This window comes from Oryza brachyantha, chromosome 1 (assembly GCF_000231095.2).
Source record: "Oryza brachyantha chromosome 1, ObraRS2, whole genome shotgun sequence".
NCBI classification, from domain to species: domain Eukaryota; kingdom Viridiplantae; phylum Streptophyta; class Magnoliopsida; order Poales; family Poaceae; genus Oryza; species Oryza brachyantha.
In genome coordinates, this window is record NC_023163.2 from 8,924,675 (window position 1) to 8,940,514 (window position 15,840).

General features: G+C 39.6%; 2 protein-coding genes across 2 annotated transcripts; both read left to right on the plus strand.

Moving 5' to 3' along the window:
- The first annotated feature begins 1,220 nt into the window (after window positions 1-1,220).
- Window positions 1,221-2,662, plus strand: LOC102721605 (heavy metal-associated isoprenylated plant protein 6-like). The gene is made up of 3 exons (XM_040528275.1): window positions 1,221-1,435; window positions 1,565-1,649; window positions 1,809-2,662. The coding sequence occupies exons 1-3, from the start codon at window positions 1,418-1,420 to the stop codon at window positions 2,471-2,473; spliced, it is 768 nt and encodes a 255-aa protein (XP_040384209.1). The 5' UTR covers window positions 1,221-1,417; the 3' UTR covers window positions 2,474-2,662.
- Window positions 2,663-9,665: 7,003 nt separating this feature from the next.
- LOC102704188 lies at window positions 9,666-14,282 on the plus strand. Its single transcript, XM_006644054.3, has 7 exons — window positions 9,666-10,106; window positions 10,895-11,092; window positions 11,219-11,491; window positions 12,204-12,306; window positions 12,382-12,500; window positions 12,751-12,927; window positions 13,258-14,282. The coding sequence occupies exons 1-7, from the start codon at window positions 9,810-9,812 to the stop codon at window positions 14,002-14,004; spliced, it is 1,914 nt and encodes a 637-aa protein (XP_006644117.1). The 5' UTR covers window positions 9,666-9,809; the 3' UTR covers window positions 14,005-14,282.
- The last annotated feature ends 1,558 nt before the right edge of the window (window positions 14,283-15,840 follow it).

Consider the following 15,840-nt stretch of genomic DNA (forward strand, 5'->3'; position numbering starts at 1 on the left):
TTTTAGATTGCTAATAACATCTATATAAAAATTTCATTCGTAAATTATTTTTTATTTGCAAATATGCCGTAGACTTTTTTTCATGAAAAAGCCAAACACCTGATACACTATCTATATGTTTTTAATAAATTGTTGACATTTTTTGTTGCATTTCCCTGCAAAAAAAACAATTATGATGAGACTCAAAACCATTGTTGTTTGAGAAATATATGATATCCTATCCCATGTTGATTACTAGAAATGATGATTTGACATAGTTCAAGCGACGCACTAATAGAATTACCATTGTAACTAAACATGCACTTATTCTTATTAAGATCTAATTGCCTTGTCATCTTTTTTTTCTAACACGGGTCTAAATATACTCTCAATAATGACAAAATAAACTTTAACCTTTGAGTCAACCAATATCCATAAGAAATAATTGTATTATTTGCTTAAACAGACAGTCTCACTGCTTTGAACACCGCTATAAGTGCATGTCAAATAGATCATCCATTTTATAATCTATCCATAAAATAGATGACAAACAGTTAAAAATATGGTCCAATAGTTTCTCAACACATCCTCTATTTTTAGCCATCATCCTGTTATCCATATGTGAGGAGAGAAACTTTAAATTTAGAGGTTCTCTCCTCACTTCAAATAAGGATGCAAAGTTATTTCTCGAGTATTATTTGCTTAAAAGGAAGAGTATTTCAATATATTAGAAAATGATATGAATAATATAATATGAATGATCTGCTTAAGTACAGACATATCTAGAGGAGAATGTTAGAGATATAGATACGTACGGTTAGAGATAACAGAGTCTAATATAAACTCTAAAGATAAAGATAAAATTTTAAAGAGATACGATATAATATTTATCTTATACTCCAAGTTTTTATCTCTTATGTACCCTATAAATAGACTCACGAGAGTCAGTGTAATATATAATAGATCACAACAGATCACAAATTTCTCTCCCATCTAATATTTTCCATAGAGGACATGCTCTAAATTAAGGACTCTTATATCCAGCCAAATTAACCACACCCGGTCTGGCACCAATTCTAGAAACCATGCGGCAAATGAGACCAATGGAGACAACATTGGCCTTGCAAACCCACTTGCTGGTACGACTGCAACACAAGGAAAAGCAGAGGAGCTCATGCCAGGATGGACTTAACCACAGGGCCCCTCTTTTCACTTTCCAATGATTCCTTGGGTGACCCACACAAATTGCTCTCTAAATATTCCCATCTCTGATCTCTCCAACCCCCCTTATATTATATAAATGCAACTCCTCGCATGGTCCATGGCTCCAAGCTGCCTTGCTGCAAGGTCTTAGGAGCTCTCCATTAGGGACCTCGAGCTTCAGGAAGCTATATATCTAGCCGGCCCCAGCCTAACCCTCCAGTTCAAAACTTCAGTGATGGCTTCAGAATCAGAGGTCTGTCAGCGCAATGATTTCCAGAATTAACCTGAAGAATCTGTTTTTTTGTTGGTTTCACACACTGTTTAATTCAGAGTTTTGCTGTACTAAAGTACCTGTGACTTGAACTGTGTTGTGTACCTGCAGACGCCGCGAATAACGGAGCTTCATGTAAGGATGGATTGCAATGGCTGCGAGCACAAGATCAGGAAGACCCTGCGTGCAATTGATGGTACAGGATTCTACTCTTTTCTTCAGAGAAATCCATCTATCTGAAACTCTCTGAAATATTGCATTCAGCTGAGAACATCAAGATCAGAATGCACCTGACACCTGTCATCTCAAACAAGTGATCATAGAAATGGCGCCTCTGGTGCATGCATGCATGCAGGTGTAAGCGACGTGTACGTAGATTCTGCAAACCAGAAGGTCACGGTGGTCGGGATCGCCGACCCGGAGAGGATCGTCAAGGCCATCAGGAAGACCAAGAGGGTGCCGACCATCTTCTCGCACACCGACCCGGTGGCGCCGCCTCCAGCCGAAGGCGAACCCGCCCCCGCCGACGCGCCTCCGCCGGAGGAGGAAGCAGCAGCGGCGGCGGCGGCAGCGGAGCCCGCGCCACCGGAAGCTGCGGCGGCGGCCGACCAGGCCCCACCGGCCACCGACGCCACCGTGATACACATGGTGCACGACTACCCGTACCCGTACAGCCACGACGACCACGACCACGACCACCAGCACCGCGGGCTGCAGCTCCGGGAGCACAGCTGGCCGGCGAGCGGCGGCTACTCCATGCACGCCGCCACCGCCATGGCCGGCTACGGCGGCGCCGCGCCGTACTACGCGACGGCGGCGCACAGCTACAGCCACAGGCCGAGCCCGTACGTGTCGGAGTACGGCTACGTGGGCTCTCCTGCCCACCATGAGGGCGGCAGATACTACGGCAGCCATGACTACTACTACTACGCAGCTGCTGGTAGTAGAGGGAAAGGAGATGGAAGCCAGATCACCTCCATGTTCAGCGACGAGAACCCTAATGCATGCAACATAGCTTAATTAACTAACCTAAGATCAGTGGCAGAATTAGTAGCTGCAAAACATGGAGCTGTCAAGGAGTAAATTCAGTTAGTGCATGTTAATTAAGATCAGTGTATTGTATCATGTGATTTCTGTAAGATATATAGTAATTAAGAGGGGTGTAAGATAAGGAAAGGGGAACAATAATAAGATGCTTAACTTGTAGTAGTGGGAGATGATTTTCCCTGGCAATCACCAGTATTTTATTTTTATTTTTTTTCTTACCACCCGTCCACTGCACCTCAAGAGAATCTGACAAAGCTGTGGTCCTGTTTATATGATGTGTACTGAAAGGAAGTGTGGTAGAGATGTCACGGTATTTCCTGGCGAAGTCCAAACTTTGTCCTGTGTTGGGAATAGACTTTTTTGTATTCTCTTTGAAATATGCACGTCTGATTTAATTTGCATCGCATATATTTAGAGATCTTATCTTCTGGACTCTGGGGATCTGGCAAAAACACGAGGAATTTTTAGCTTGCTAGGAGAACAAACTGGTATATATACATCCAAAGAAGCAAAATTTTCATCATGATTCTAATCATGCCGTTTGCTAAACAGAATTCCAGATTTCAGTTCAGATAGACACAGCAAATGGGATCCATTATATTCCAGTTCATCATGGAGTGGGTGTTTCAAGTAGTAGTACTATATAGTACAGAGTACAGTAAGCAACGATGAATAACAGTGTAATACTGCAGGGGAGATTTTATCTGGCATATATGCAGAAATAAGCTAAGGTGCATAAAATTTCTGTGTGAAGGCAAGTTTTCAGATCAACCACATCAGGTCCAACTCGAGTGAGCTAAGATACATGGTGCAGATCAGCAGTATGCTCGAACTTGAGCAAGATACATGGTGATAGAGCAGTATACAGTATACTCTTTTTTGTCAAGAAGTATACAGTATACTCGATCGAGTTTGCACCTCTTTGGCTTATAAGCTCGCTCTTTACTTCCATGATGACACGATGGAAAGTGCGTAATAGGTCCACGAGAAAGAGGGAATTCTTTACCGATAAGCTTAAGAGAAGTCAATGGCTTTCTTAGGGCATGTATAAAGGTGATTATTAGCTGGCTCTCTCAATCGCCACATAAATAAATTCGGTGACGTGGAGGAAAGAGAGTGAAGGAGACAGAAAAGTCGTTGTCATGCATAGCAATGGCTTAGAGTCGACCCTTAGCATTTATTAAAGGAAAAAAGGTGGATAAAAGGAAAACTAGCGTAATAAAAAATATATTATTGCATTAATGAAGAAGCCATATCTGACTCTATCTTTGTTCGTTTTACTGTAAAATAAGTTCTTCTTGTTGACGTGGATGAGATAAAAGTCGATAATAGGCTCTACCTTTGAACATGCCCTTATTTCTTAAAACAAGATAATTCAAGCCGATGATAGATCAAACTGTTATGTTAGGCTATCCATTTCTTTCGGTTGTCACGACAAGGAATATCTGCTCTGTAGACTATTGTCAGACTAGTAGATTGAAGTTTGATAGAGTTTTAGTTGTGCTATAGTTCGATAGTCTGCCATTGGCAAATGAATCAATTGATTTTCTTGCAATGGGATATTCCTCATGGTACACACTTTGATGGTCTTCATCTAGAGGAGAACCCAACCAAGAATAGTCAGCTATATTGTAAGACACTTGACACCAAATCTAAACAATGTTTTGTTAGAAAACTAGTCCGAGACTGACATCAGTAGCTACACGCAGAAGCCATCACCATAGAAGATCCAATCTTGACAACGATAGCGATACGTGATATTTGTTAACGAGATACGGACAAGCCTACTCCCTATGCCACTGATTACAGACGCTCCTCCCTGATTCCAACATAATTATAGCTTATCAGGTATGTCGTCGATGGTCGCTCTCTACGTCTACCTATGCTACTGCCCTCGTACGGTTACAATAGGTATGTCTTCCTATTTAAAGGAGAATCTAGAACAGAGTCCGACTCCACTGCTACCCTAACACCTAGTACTAACTCTAAGTCCTAATTACTAACCGACTATGTACACATATTCAACATATATAAACTCTAACATATTTTACTAGAGGATTTTGGAATTTTGTCAGGGTTTGCATACCACATTGAATAGTATATCTACACCTTCCGTCGACAACAGCCTCGATGAGTTTTTTTTGTGGTTCTACTAATGAGTTCATGAACAAAGCAACAAAAGGTTGGGCATTACAACTACAACCAAGAATTGTGCTGAAAAAACACAATGCGGTTTGGACGATGGTTTTAGCTAACATGACGCTTACGCGGCTAATTTAACTCGGTCTTCATCTGACATGGCACATGAATCAAAATTTAACAATTAAAAAATAAAACAAAATTTGTGAGCAAGGGTGGCTAGGGGGAGAGAGGAGGCGACGCAAACTCTATGGGGATAGAGGGGAGTATGGGACCCGCTGATAGGTGGGTCCTACTATTTTTTATCTAACTGGTGTCGGTATCCCATATTTTTTTAAATTTTTTAGTTTTCTATGTTTTGCTTTCAGTGTTACATGGTGTAAAACAAGAATAAGTAAAAACAGGCACGTAGGCGTCACGTTAGTCAAAACCATCGTCTAAACCACCGAGGGTTCTCATCTACACTAGTTTTATTAATTGAGGGACATGTTGTATCTAGTACGTAGTTTAGGGACGAAAATCAAAGCTCACCGTTAAAGTTAAGGGACCAGGATTGAACTTATTCCTTTCCCAAATACAGAAAAGCCAACTATTGCTTGGAGCGGCCCAATTCACCACAATACAGACCAGGAAATGGATCTCAGGACATCGCCACACCGGCCCGGTTGGTCACTTGAGCAAGCAATTAGCCCGTTTCCCAAGTTACACCTCGGCAATCGGGTGCGGGTGGCGATTCAACGGCGTCAGCGGCGGTACGAGGGCTCGAAGTAGGCACAAGTTGCCCTGGCCGGCTCGATTTTGCTGATACTTCCATCAAAATCAAACGGTGATTGTTTGGTTTTTTTGAAAAATCAAATAATATATTTGTAAATAAAAAATAATTTATAAAATAGCATATATATATATATATTCTTAGTGATTAACTAAAGTCAAGCATAAAAAATAAAATATGTTGAGAAATCCCGAAATCAACTCTAAATCTAAGTTTAAAAATTTAAATTTTAGTTTATAAACCTAAGTAGAAAAGAGAAAAAATTGAGGCTGTCACCTAGCACAGTGAGCATAAGGGCAGCTCCAATGTATTTACTAAGTAAGTGCATTGAGGAAAGAGAAACAAAAGGATAAAGTGCTATACATTGAAGCATAGGTGTTAGGCTAGAAATTCTAAGCACCTGTTGCTTGTTTGGGGAACTGGTGCTTAAATTAGAAAACTAATTTTAGTTGGAGTGGGTTGTTGTCTTATTGGCTCACGTTATAAAAAGTTGAAGAAGATAATATTTTTCTAACATAGTGGGATCCATCTTATCTTGTGTTATATAGTTCTATACATTATAGCATATTTAGTAAGTTAAAATTTTATGACGTATGAAGACCGCAATTCTAAGAAAATGTGTACCTAAAACGTATTCTGGATTTCTGGAGTCATCGGCTCAAGGAAAACAGTATATGTTGAAAATAGCAGGAGCACTGTCTGTTCGTTTAATGATATAGAAGGAAAAATGTTTAAAAAGAGCCATTTGCAAGCTTAAAGGGTTCGTCCCTGCATATATCTTGTGTGCACACCACCTCTTAGCGAAAACCATGCATGCTCTGTGGCTTTAACTTGCACACTTTCTACGTTTCAATATACAATTGGTACAAATCTAATGTTCGAGTGTTATAGGCTTAGTTATTTGACGTATACCTACGATCTTTCCTGCTATATTTATAAGATGGGATTCGTAAATATCTGTGTTATTTTTTAAGAATGAAATTTATTTCCGCATTTCCTTAAAAGGAAGTTGCATCCAATTATTATACAAGTGGAAAAATGAGAAAATGCAAATTACAAATTATATGTTGATTAAAAACAAATAAACACTAGCCTAAAAATAAAGATAACAATTATTGCTAAACCTTTATTTATGGTTACCAAAATCTATACAATCGTGATCTCTGCTAAGTTGTTTGCAAGTTGCACAAAGTCATTGTCTATTTCGAACTAGGAAATAAAATCTCAGGAATCAGTGGCCGATGGTTATGTCAAAATGAATTTCATACGTATAACTACCGACAGCTAATGTGAGACCGAGACAAAGATAAAGAGTAATTAAGTGATAAATCAACCGTTCATTTAGATTTTGCCACTAACACCAAGGACGTCGCATCCTGCACTGTTCCTACCTGTTGGTCATGAAAAGTGCCTCCATCGGTAGCCTTTGTGGCCATGTTTGACTCTACGGCATTCATCACATAACGAACGTACCATGATTCGAACTTCCTCGATTACGATCGAATCAAGGTTTTTGGTGGCGATCACCTCTACATACCATAGCCCAATAGGTATAGCTGAGCAAGACCTCTAATGTGATGAGTGGTTAGATATCCTCTGAACCCTCCATCAAAACCAAATCGATGAATTTTGTTCGAAAGATGAGTAGCCTGACCAATGGAGACCGAGACCAATATAGATAACATCAAACACAGATGAGGCACCTCTCGTCCCTTCTTCTATCAGGTTGCACTGGGTGAGGCCTAATGGTGGAGACAACCAACAACAACGACCTATCCACTTGTTGGTTGGCAAGTGACATATTGAGGATATTAGGAGCATGTGTCATAAGGGACAGACCTTGGTAATTATCCCCATCGTTTCCTTCCTTACGCTTGCATGCGGCAGACAACATCCATTACTATGAATTACTTATCCGTCTTTCCTAAATCACCTCCCCACCTCCCAAGAACTGTTACACTAAAACATGTAGTACACTTGTCCTTCTAATAAAGATTTTTAGGAATATTCTATATTCCAGCTCTAGATTTTATATATCACTAGCATATTGTCCATGTGCTACAACGGAATTTTATTAAAAATATCATTAGCATGTTATTAAAGTAGAATTAATAAACTAGTTTGATATATATGTCTCAGTTATTTTTTCCTTTTAAAAATAGGAGAGTCGGTGATGGATAGACGGTAGATTCACCACCACCCACCACCCCCTGACAACTACTAGATTTTTACACGGAGGTTATTGTTTCTTATGCTATTAATTACAGGTATGAATAAAATTCATTTAGCAACACTTAACATGGATAATTAACTATAGAATATGTAAGGGTGTGTTTGGTTGGATAGATTAAATTAAGAGTTTTTTTCATTCTTGAGTAGGTATCATGAGGTACCACTCTTTTCTATGTAAAATTTGATATTTTCTAGGACCTAAGATACCGGTACCAAGAGGTACCAAATTTTTAAAAATATAGAAAACAGTGGTATCTCTTGGTACCTTCTCAAGGATGATAAAATTGCTCTTAAATTAAACATGATATGGTTGCCAATATTTTTATAGTGTTTGGTTCTTGAAAAAAGATTTCAAACTGGAAAATAAATAGCTACCCTAAAAAGAGGAGGGATATAGTGAGCTCGACCAATTTGTTTACTCGATTTTTCCCCGTATGTACGGACCAGAACAACACCAACACCCCCTAGAGAGGCTTTCCATGCGCGGAAAATTGCCACCATTGTCATCCCAACCTCCGTACAGGTCCGAGCATGGGCATAATGGGCCAAAGTATCTTGGATATGTTCGTTTTAGAGATGAACAGGAATATAAAAGATTTTCTGACTTTTGCGATACATATTTAATAGTATAAATGATGAAATTAACTACAAGAAAATTAAAAATTATATTTTTAAAATATAAGATGATAAACTTTTATATATAAGCTTTTTTAAGTCCGAAAAGCGAACGAGCAAAAGGCAACGAAAAATCTTTGAAAAAGAACGTAACCCTTATAGGGAAAATAGAAAATATGACTAGTGTATGATTAATCAGAATTAAATATTTAAAAATTAAAAACGGATTTGTTTGAATTTATAAAAAACCTCTGTACATAATTTTTTTACGAAACACACTATTTAACAGTTGAAAAGTGTGCTAAATATTTAATTAGTTTAGAACAGAGCCAGTCGTTATCCAGAGAATATTACTCAAAATATATTGGATAGACAGTGATATGGCCAATTTGACCGAATAGGCAATCCACCCTTGGTAATAATATCATTAGTAACTAATACTAATAATTATCATGTTTTGTTATTAACTATTGACTATATTTTAAGATTAGCTTTGATTAGGGATAATTTGTATATTTGCTGTTAATTAGAATAACTACGGTAGAATCAATAATAAACTAATAACTAATTTATTTTTAATTATTATTTAATATTTACTACTAATTTTTCTATCCCTGCTCGCTCATCAAACAAAGAAGCAGTACAAATCATTCTATTCAATAAAACACGAATTGTCCTATCCCATGATCAAACCTCCGTTGAACAACTCCAAGACGCTAAAATGAAAGGAGTAACGAAAAGAAAGAAAAAAACAAATTTATGCGTACGCCACTACTATCTAATGGATTATCCTGTAGCTAGGCAAAGCTATTGGAAATATTCGCCGACAAAAACAGCATATCTTGTTTATCCCTTTCTCAATTTCCCTCCTACTACTCGCGTAGACGTCAGTATTTGCTGTTCCTTTCTTCCCCACTTTCCAATCCACTATGATCAGTAGCACAACCAGGGCTAATTGTCTAAATGATTAGTATTACCTCCGTTCCATATTGTAATTCTTTTCAGTCTTGTCTAGATTTATTTATGGATAAATATATAATTTTTATATATATATATATTCATTAATATCTATATAAATCTAAGTAATGTTAGAAAGACTTAATGAAATGGAGGAAATGGAGGGAGTAGAAAAAACCAAACATCATATTTGTAATAGGAAAATAATTTATTAATAAAAATTTTACATACGTATTTTTAGCGATTTTAAAACAATATTAGAAAATACAGTCTGATAAAAAAAACCTAAAATTAATTCTAAATTTAAGGTTAAAAATTAAATTTTAGCTTATAAACATAAACGAAAATACGTGGGTGCTAATAGGCATTAACCGCCCTAATTTGGTAGGCGTACAGTGACAGGCCATCTCCTGGTGTTAATCAGCTGCACCCTGTAGTGCAGCTGCAGATTTCATCTAGACGCGGACGCGGTGCGGCGAAGCAAAACCGGACGGGCTCTGCTCGCGCGAGGGCGAGTGCCTCCCGCGGCCGCTCGCCTCTTCCCGGGGAGGGATCCATGCGGTGTGTAGCTAGCCCCTCCTGTTGAAGAGATCCATGGGGACGGCCACGATGGCGACGGCGGTGGGCGCGGCGATGGTGCTGTATTTCGTGCTGAGCAGGCGGTTGGGCCAGGAGGACGCCGCCGGCGGAGGGGGAGGAGGAGGAGGAGGGAGTGGAGCGGGGAAGAGGCGGAGGGGCCGGGTGGCGAAGCGCCCGGCGCAGCCGCCGGCGACGTGGATCGAAGCGGTGGGCACGCTGGCGGAGACGCTGCGGTTCACCTACTCTGAGACGCTCGGGAAATGGCCCATCGGGGACCTCGCGTTCGGGATCAAGTACCTCATGCGCCGTCAGGTGAGAGAGGATTCCCCTTCGTCTGTCTTTAATCAGCCTTCTCGTTTGCTTGGTCTGCTCGAATCCCAGAGAAACGCGGCAGATTTGTTCTGGATCTGAAATGGCGGTTCTGGTGTTCGAATTGCTTCTCCGAAGCCGGAGTGCTGCGTTGCTGGTTAGGGGAGGCAGGCTTGGGGTAGAACTGTACGAGCTTGGTACGCTTAGGTTGCAAGTAGAAATTGGCGTGTAAAACCGCGAAGTCGGTGTTGATTGTTCCCTTTACCCATTGGAAATTGCAAAATTGTGTGTCTGAAGCTGGTGGGGTTTGTACTGGGTCGCATAGTTCTAGAGTTTATGTAGTACTTTCTAGTAGAATTTATGTAGTACTAAGTTATGTTGATTGTTGAAGGTTGAGACTAGAGAATAGTTTGGTTTTCTGGGTAAAACTTCTCTTTGGCAAGCCCACGGCAGGGAGGATTGCTTGCAACTATGGTGTCTCCCAAGCTGCTTAATGCTTACTACCAAATAGATGAACATGGTATGTTTTCATAAGTAACTAGAGGCATTCCTCTGAATGGTTTCGCTATAGAGATGGTTATGGTTGTGAGATGAAATTTTCATCCGGAGGGATCAAGAGTTGAATTGCTACTCACGTAACTCAACAAAGGAAATTGAAGCTTATGGATTGTTCCTTCTCGTGTGCAAATACTGATTGTTGAGTGCAAATTTAGTTTCATCATGGTATATCATACAAGCATTTGGTGTCTATGTAACTTATGACAGATCATCTTTTTTGGGTTGCTTTTCAGGGAAATGTACATGTGGCTAGTGTATATGCTGGAAGCAACTGCATTGAACTGAAAGGGCCTGCAATAATGGAAGAACTTATTGTTCTGAGACGACTAATTGACTTGTGTTTTCTTTTCTCTAAGAAACCATTTCCAGTCTTCCTGGAATTAGCAGGCTTTTCGCGAGATGATGTTCTCATTGAGGAACCTAAGGCAGGGGTGAGTAAGTAGCAGTTACTTTCTCTTCATTTATTGAAGTACGATCTTTTATAGTTTAGACTAAACAAGGATATAATTGCATATGCCTTGTATTTTTTCTCAATTCCTGATTTACTATACCTACAGATTTTGAAGCCTGCTCATACAATCCTGCGTGATGAATGCACCAAATCCTTCCTTGTGTTGATTCGTGGAACACATAGTATGAAAGACACATTGACTGCTGCTACTGGTGCTGTAGTACCATTTCACCACTCACTTTTAGATGAAGGTGGTGTCAGCAAGTTAGTGTTGGGATATGCACATTGTGGAATGGTTGCAGCAGCTCGCTGGATTGCAAGAAGTATAACACCATGCCTCTGTCAAGCAGTCAGTCAATGCCCAGACTACCAAATCAGGGTACACACTTCTTTTCGTTGGTTCATGGTTTCAGAACTCAATAATTGATAATACCTCTGAGTAATGCTTGCCCTTTGAAATTAGCTCATGATAATTTTTCATTGCTTTCAATAAACCTAGTTAATTGTTAATGAATTTTCTATGCGGTTGATAAAATGCTCTAGGCATAAATTGTGTGCCACGGCATTCTATGAACTTACCATTACTATCAATTTGAACATGTGATTCAAGTCAATTTTCCTCTCTCGTTATCAGACATATTTTTAGGTCAATAAAGAATTACAAAACTGAAATTGTTCCTACACTTACTAGGGTGCTATTTTCTCCTTTTTCCAACTTCTACTCTCGTTCTCTATGTGTGTGTTTCCTGAATTGCTAAACGGTGCATTATTGGCAAAAACTTTATGTAGGAAAGTTGCTTTAAAAAATCATATTAATCCATTTTCAATTGTTTTAGCTAATACGTTGTTCTGTTTCCTGTGCTGGGGGGAGAAGTTCCCAACCTTTTCCAAACACTGCTTATGAATATGGAAACTTCATGTTATGTCTCAATGATAATCCCTCCGTTCTGTTTCCTGTGCTGGGGGGAGTTCCCAATCTTCTCCTCCAAACACAGCTTATGAAATATGGAAACTTCATGTTATGCCTCAATGATCCATATAGTCCCCTACTAGTTTTAATAATAGTTGATTTTCTTCTGTGATTCTGTCAGGTTGTTGGCCATTCATTAGGTGGTGGTACTGCTGCATTACTGACCTACATTCTGAGAGAACACCAGGAGTTATCCTCAACAACTTGTGTTGCCTTTGCTCCAGGTATAAAAACGTAGCTTGATATGCATTCGAATTCGATTGATTTGAGCAATTAGTAACAGTTATTTCTTTGGTCAGCTTCATGCATGACCTGGGAGTTAGCAGAATCAGGCAAGCACTTTGTGAGAACTATTGTCAATGGTGCTGATCTGGTTCCCACTGTATCAACTTCATCTATAGATGATCTCCGTTCAGAGGTAGCTCCATTTCATCATGTGCTATTATTCCCTATAGGTGATCTCTATGGTAATGTGTTTCCCAATATGGTTCTATTGTTTTGTGGGGAGTATGTGATTTGTTATATTTATGTAATGTTATTTTTGTGGTCCATTTAAATGAACCGAATCCGTAAACATGGGTAGAATAAATAATGGCATGCTCTCCCTTTTCAAAATAGCAGCAACGAAAATCACTGCCTCTAATCCTTCTGTCTTATCCCTAATCCAGGTAACAGCATCTTCATGGCTGAATGATCTGAGGGATCAGATACAGCAGACACGCTTCCTAAATGTTGTTTACCGGTCTGCTACTGCTATAGGAACGCGCCTGCAATCTTTTTCTGGTGCCAGAGATAGGGTTGCAGGTGCTGGTGCACTTCTACGACCTGTTTCAAGCAAAACTCAGGTAAAATATTTAAGCTAAAAGCTGTTAAAATGTAATATTTACATGAATTAATATTACGTACAGCATAATGATTTTTTGGTAAGCGAGAAAGTGTTAGGATCTAGAGCCATGTTTGTACCTTGATGGTTTTATATTGTCAGGACAAGCACTATGAGGTTTGACAGGACTCTTTGAAATAAACTAGAACCACTCAAGGACACCATTCAAATAATCAGTGCATGAAAAATTCCTGATTTGTGATATAGCTTTCTGTCAAACAATCATGTAGAATTTCCTATCTGCCAAACCCAGAGAGCTGTTCCAACCTTTTTGATGAATATTTTGTTGCAGGTTGTGATGAAACAGGCACAAAATGTTGCACAGGCTGTCGCTAGGAGTAGGTCAGCATTTTCTTCATGGTCATGCATGGGTGCACGCCGTCGAGGTGTTGTAGTAGCTGCAAGCACTAAAGAGGAAATAACTGCAGAAACCCACGTCACATCTACAGCTAATTCAGAGTCCTATGTTTTAGAACAGCGCGGCACCAAAATCATGGAGGAGCTGCAGTATACTGCAGATAGTGTTTCAGTTCACGAGGAAACAGAAGAAGAGGCTCTTCTGAGTGAGAATGAAGCCTCTAGGGAGCATGCAGAAGAAGAAATAACTGAAGGTGAGATGTGGTTTGAGTTCGAGAAGGACCTGGATCGGCAGGCTGAAGTGGAGGCACAGACCAGGCAGGAAGAAGCAGCTGCTGCCAAGGAAATAATGGAGGAGGAAAGTGCTGTCCTTAAAAACGTAGAGGATAGGCAACCCTATTCATCTGATAGTTTGGAGAGGCAGCAATTCTACCCACCCGGTAGAATCATGCACATGGTTGCCATGCCTCCTGCAGATTCTTGTCCTGATGATCCAGTTGCTACTGATGAGTGCAGTGTGGGAATATACGAGACCCCAAGGGATCTTTACAGCAAAATCCGTTTATCCAATACCATGATCAATGACCATTACATGCCGATGTACAAGAAAACAATGGAAATATTGATTGAGAAGTTTGCGAACAATGATGACAACTTCTGTACATATTCGACAGTAGAATAATATGAATAACTTATAACATTAAAGTGTATAGTAGTTTTCCTTTCAGTTTTTAACTCGGCCACTACCTAATATTGCAATATACTAGAGATGTCCAGATCTGTCAAAACAGATTTAGCTAGAAGTTGTATATGTGAAATGTGCATATGTAAAGGACAACGGAACTAGCGGATGCTTATTAACATCTTGCAAACTGCATTCATGTCCTTCCGGATAAAAAAAAATATTCCGCTAGCTTTGGAATTTGAAACTTTGAATTATACTAATCTTAAGAAGTTTTAAAGCTTCTTTGTTGTGCCTTTTTACCTTTTAATTAAATATTAGCAAAGTCTCAGGAGATTGTTACAATATTATGGGCAAGCTTAGTTGCTGGAAATACCTATTGGTTTTATTTCAACGTTTGCCTTCAGAAATTGTCTACATATAGGAATTCATTCTTCTTACATCCATGAACTTTTACATAGTCTACAAAGTATGCTCCAATATAGAGACAAAATAGTCTCCGTCCCAAATATAAGAATTTCTAAAGGTTGGCGAAATTAAATAAAAAATGTTATGATTGATTGAGAATAGAAAGTATGAGAGGGACTTTAGGGGTGAAAGTTATATTTTAGGGCAAATTATAAGAGCCAAATGTTATTATATTTTTGAACAAATGTAGGACCTTATGTTGAAAGGCTTAATGACTTAATATTGAAGTGAGGAATATCATTAATTCATGATTGGTTTAGATGTAAAAGTAGGTGAAGAGAATAAATGGGAAATAGTGTGATTGCTTGAAATGATAAGATAGTTACAAAGAAAAATAATTATATTTAAATTTGAATTTAAAAGTAGCTATATTTTGATATATGGGAGAGTATGCAAAAGCACGAAAATTGAGGGCATTTTAGATTGCTACCAAAATGTGTCTTGAATTTCTTTTACGTAACTTAGTAGAAATTGGAATGAAACCAATGGTCAAAAACCTTAAAATTTAACAGACTTTGGAATGATACCAATGGTTAGAAACCGTACCAAAATCTAGAGTAGATTCGAAAGTGCCAAAATTAAAGAACTAGACAGTTAGCCAGGATTTGGCACTGCCAAAAGTGCATATACCAAATGCCCCTACCACACCCAAACTTGGAAGGATCCCTCCAATTTTGAAGGATTTGGCACTTTACCAAAACCGGCCCAATTTGAAGTCTAAACTCCGTAAATCAAGCATATATGATAGTCCAAGTTTAATCAGGAATTTCCATCCGGCTCCAAAATGTATGTTCTCGTTAATCACCACGTTTCAACCTGTCGCTGTCGTGTAGGCCCCGATTCCCCGTGGGGGCAACAGGGCCTTCCAAAAATTGGCGCGCGAGCCCGCCCAAAGTAGGGACGGGACATCGCGCGCACCATGGCAAAGCGTGTTCGGTTTGTGGGTGTCGGCGCGGCACGTCAGTCACTAAACGATCATCAACGAGCCACCTTTCACCCCCCGCAGGGACGGGTTAAGCCGAACCGGAGCCCCACGCGCCTCACTTTATAGCCTCCGGCCGCGCCGCTCCGCCCCTCATTTCACGAGGTGGTACTAAAACTCTAACCAGGCGTGAGGCGAGGCGTCGCGTGGTCCTGTGGGCTTCACGAGGTTGGCCCATTTTTTGGTCTTACTGATTTTAGATTAAGCCCAATAGAGTATCTTGGGCCATTATTTGCTTTATTACTAATCTAGTAGTAATTTCTGCTGCTCAAGATTGGTTTTACTGGTACTGATTTAGTTTTAGCACATTGCTCGTTGCTCCCTCCCGCAAAGAGTACTCAACATAATTCTCATAATCACAGAAGACTGTAGATGAAATACCGCAC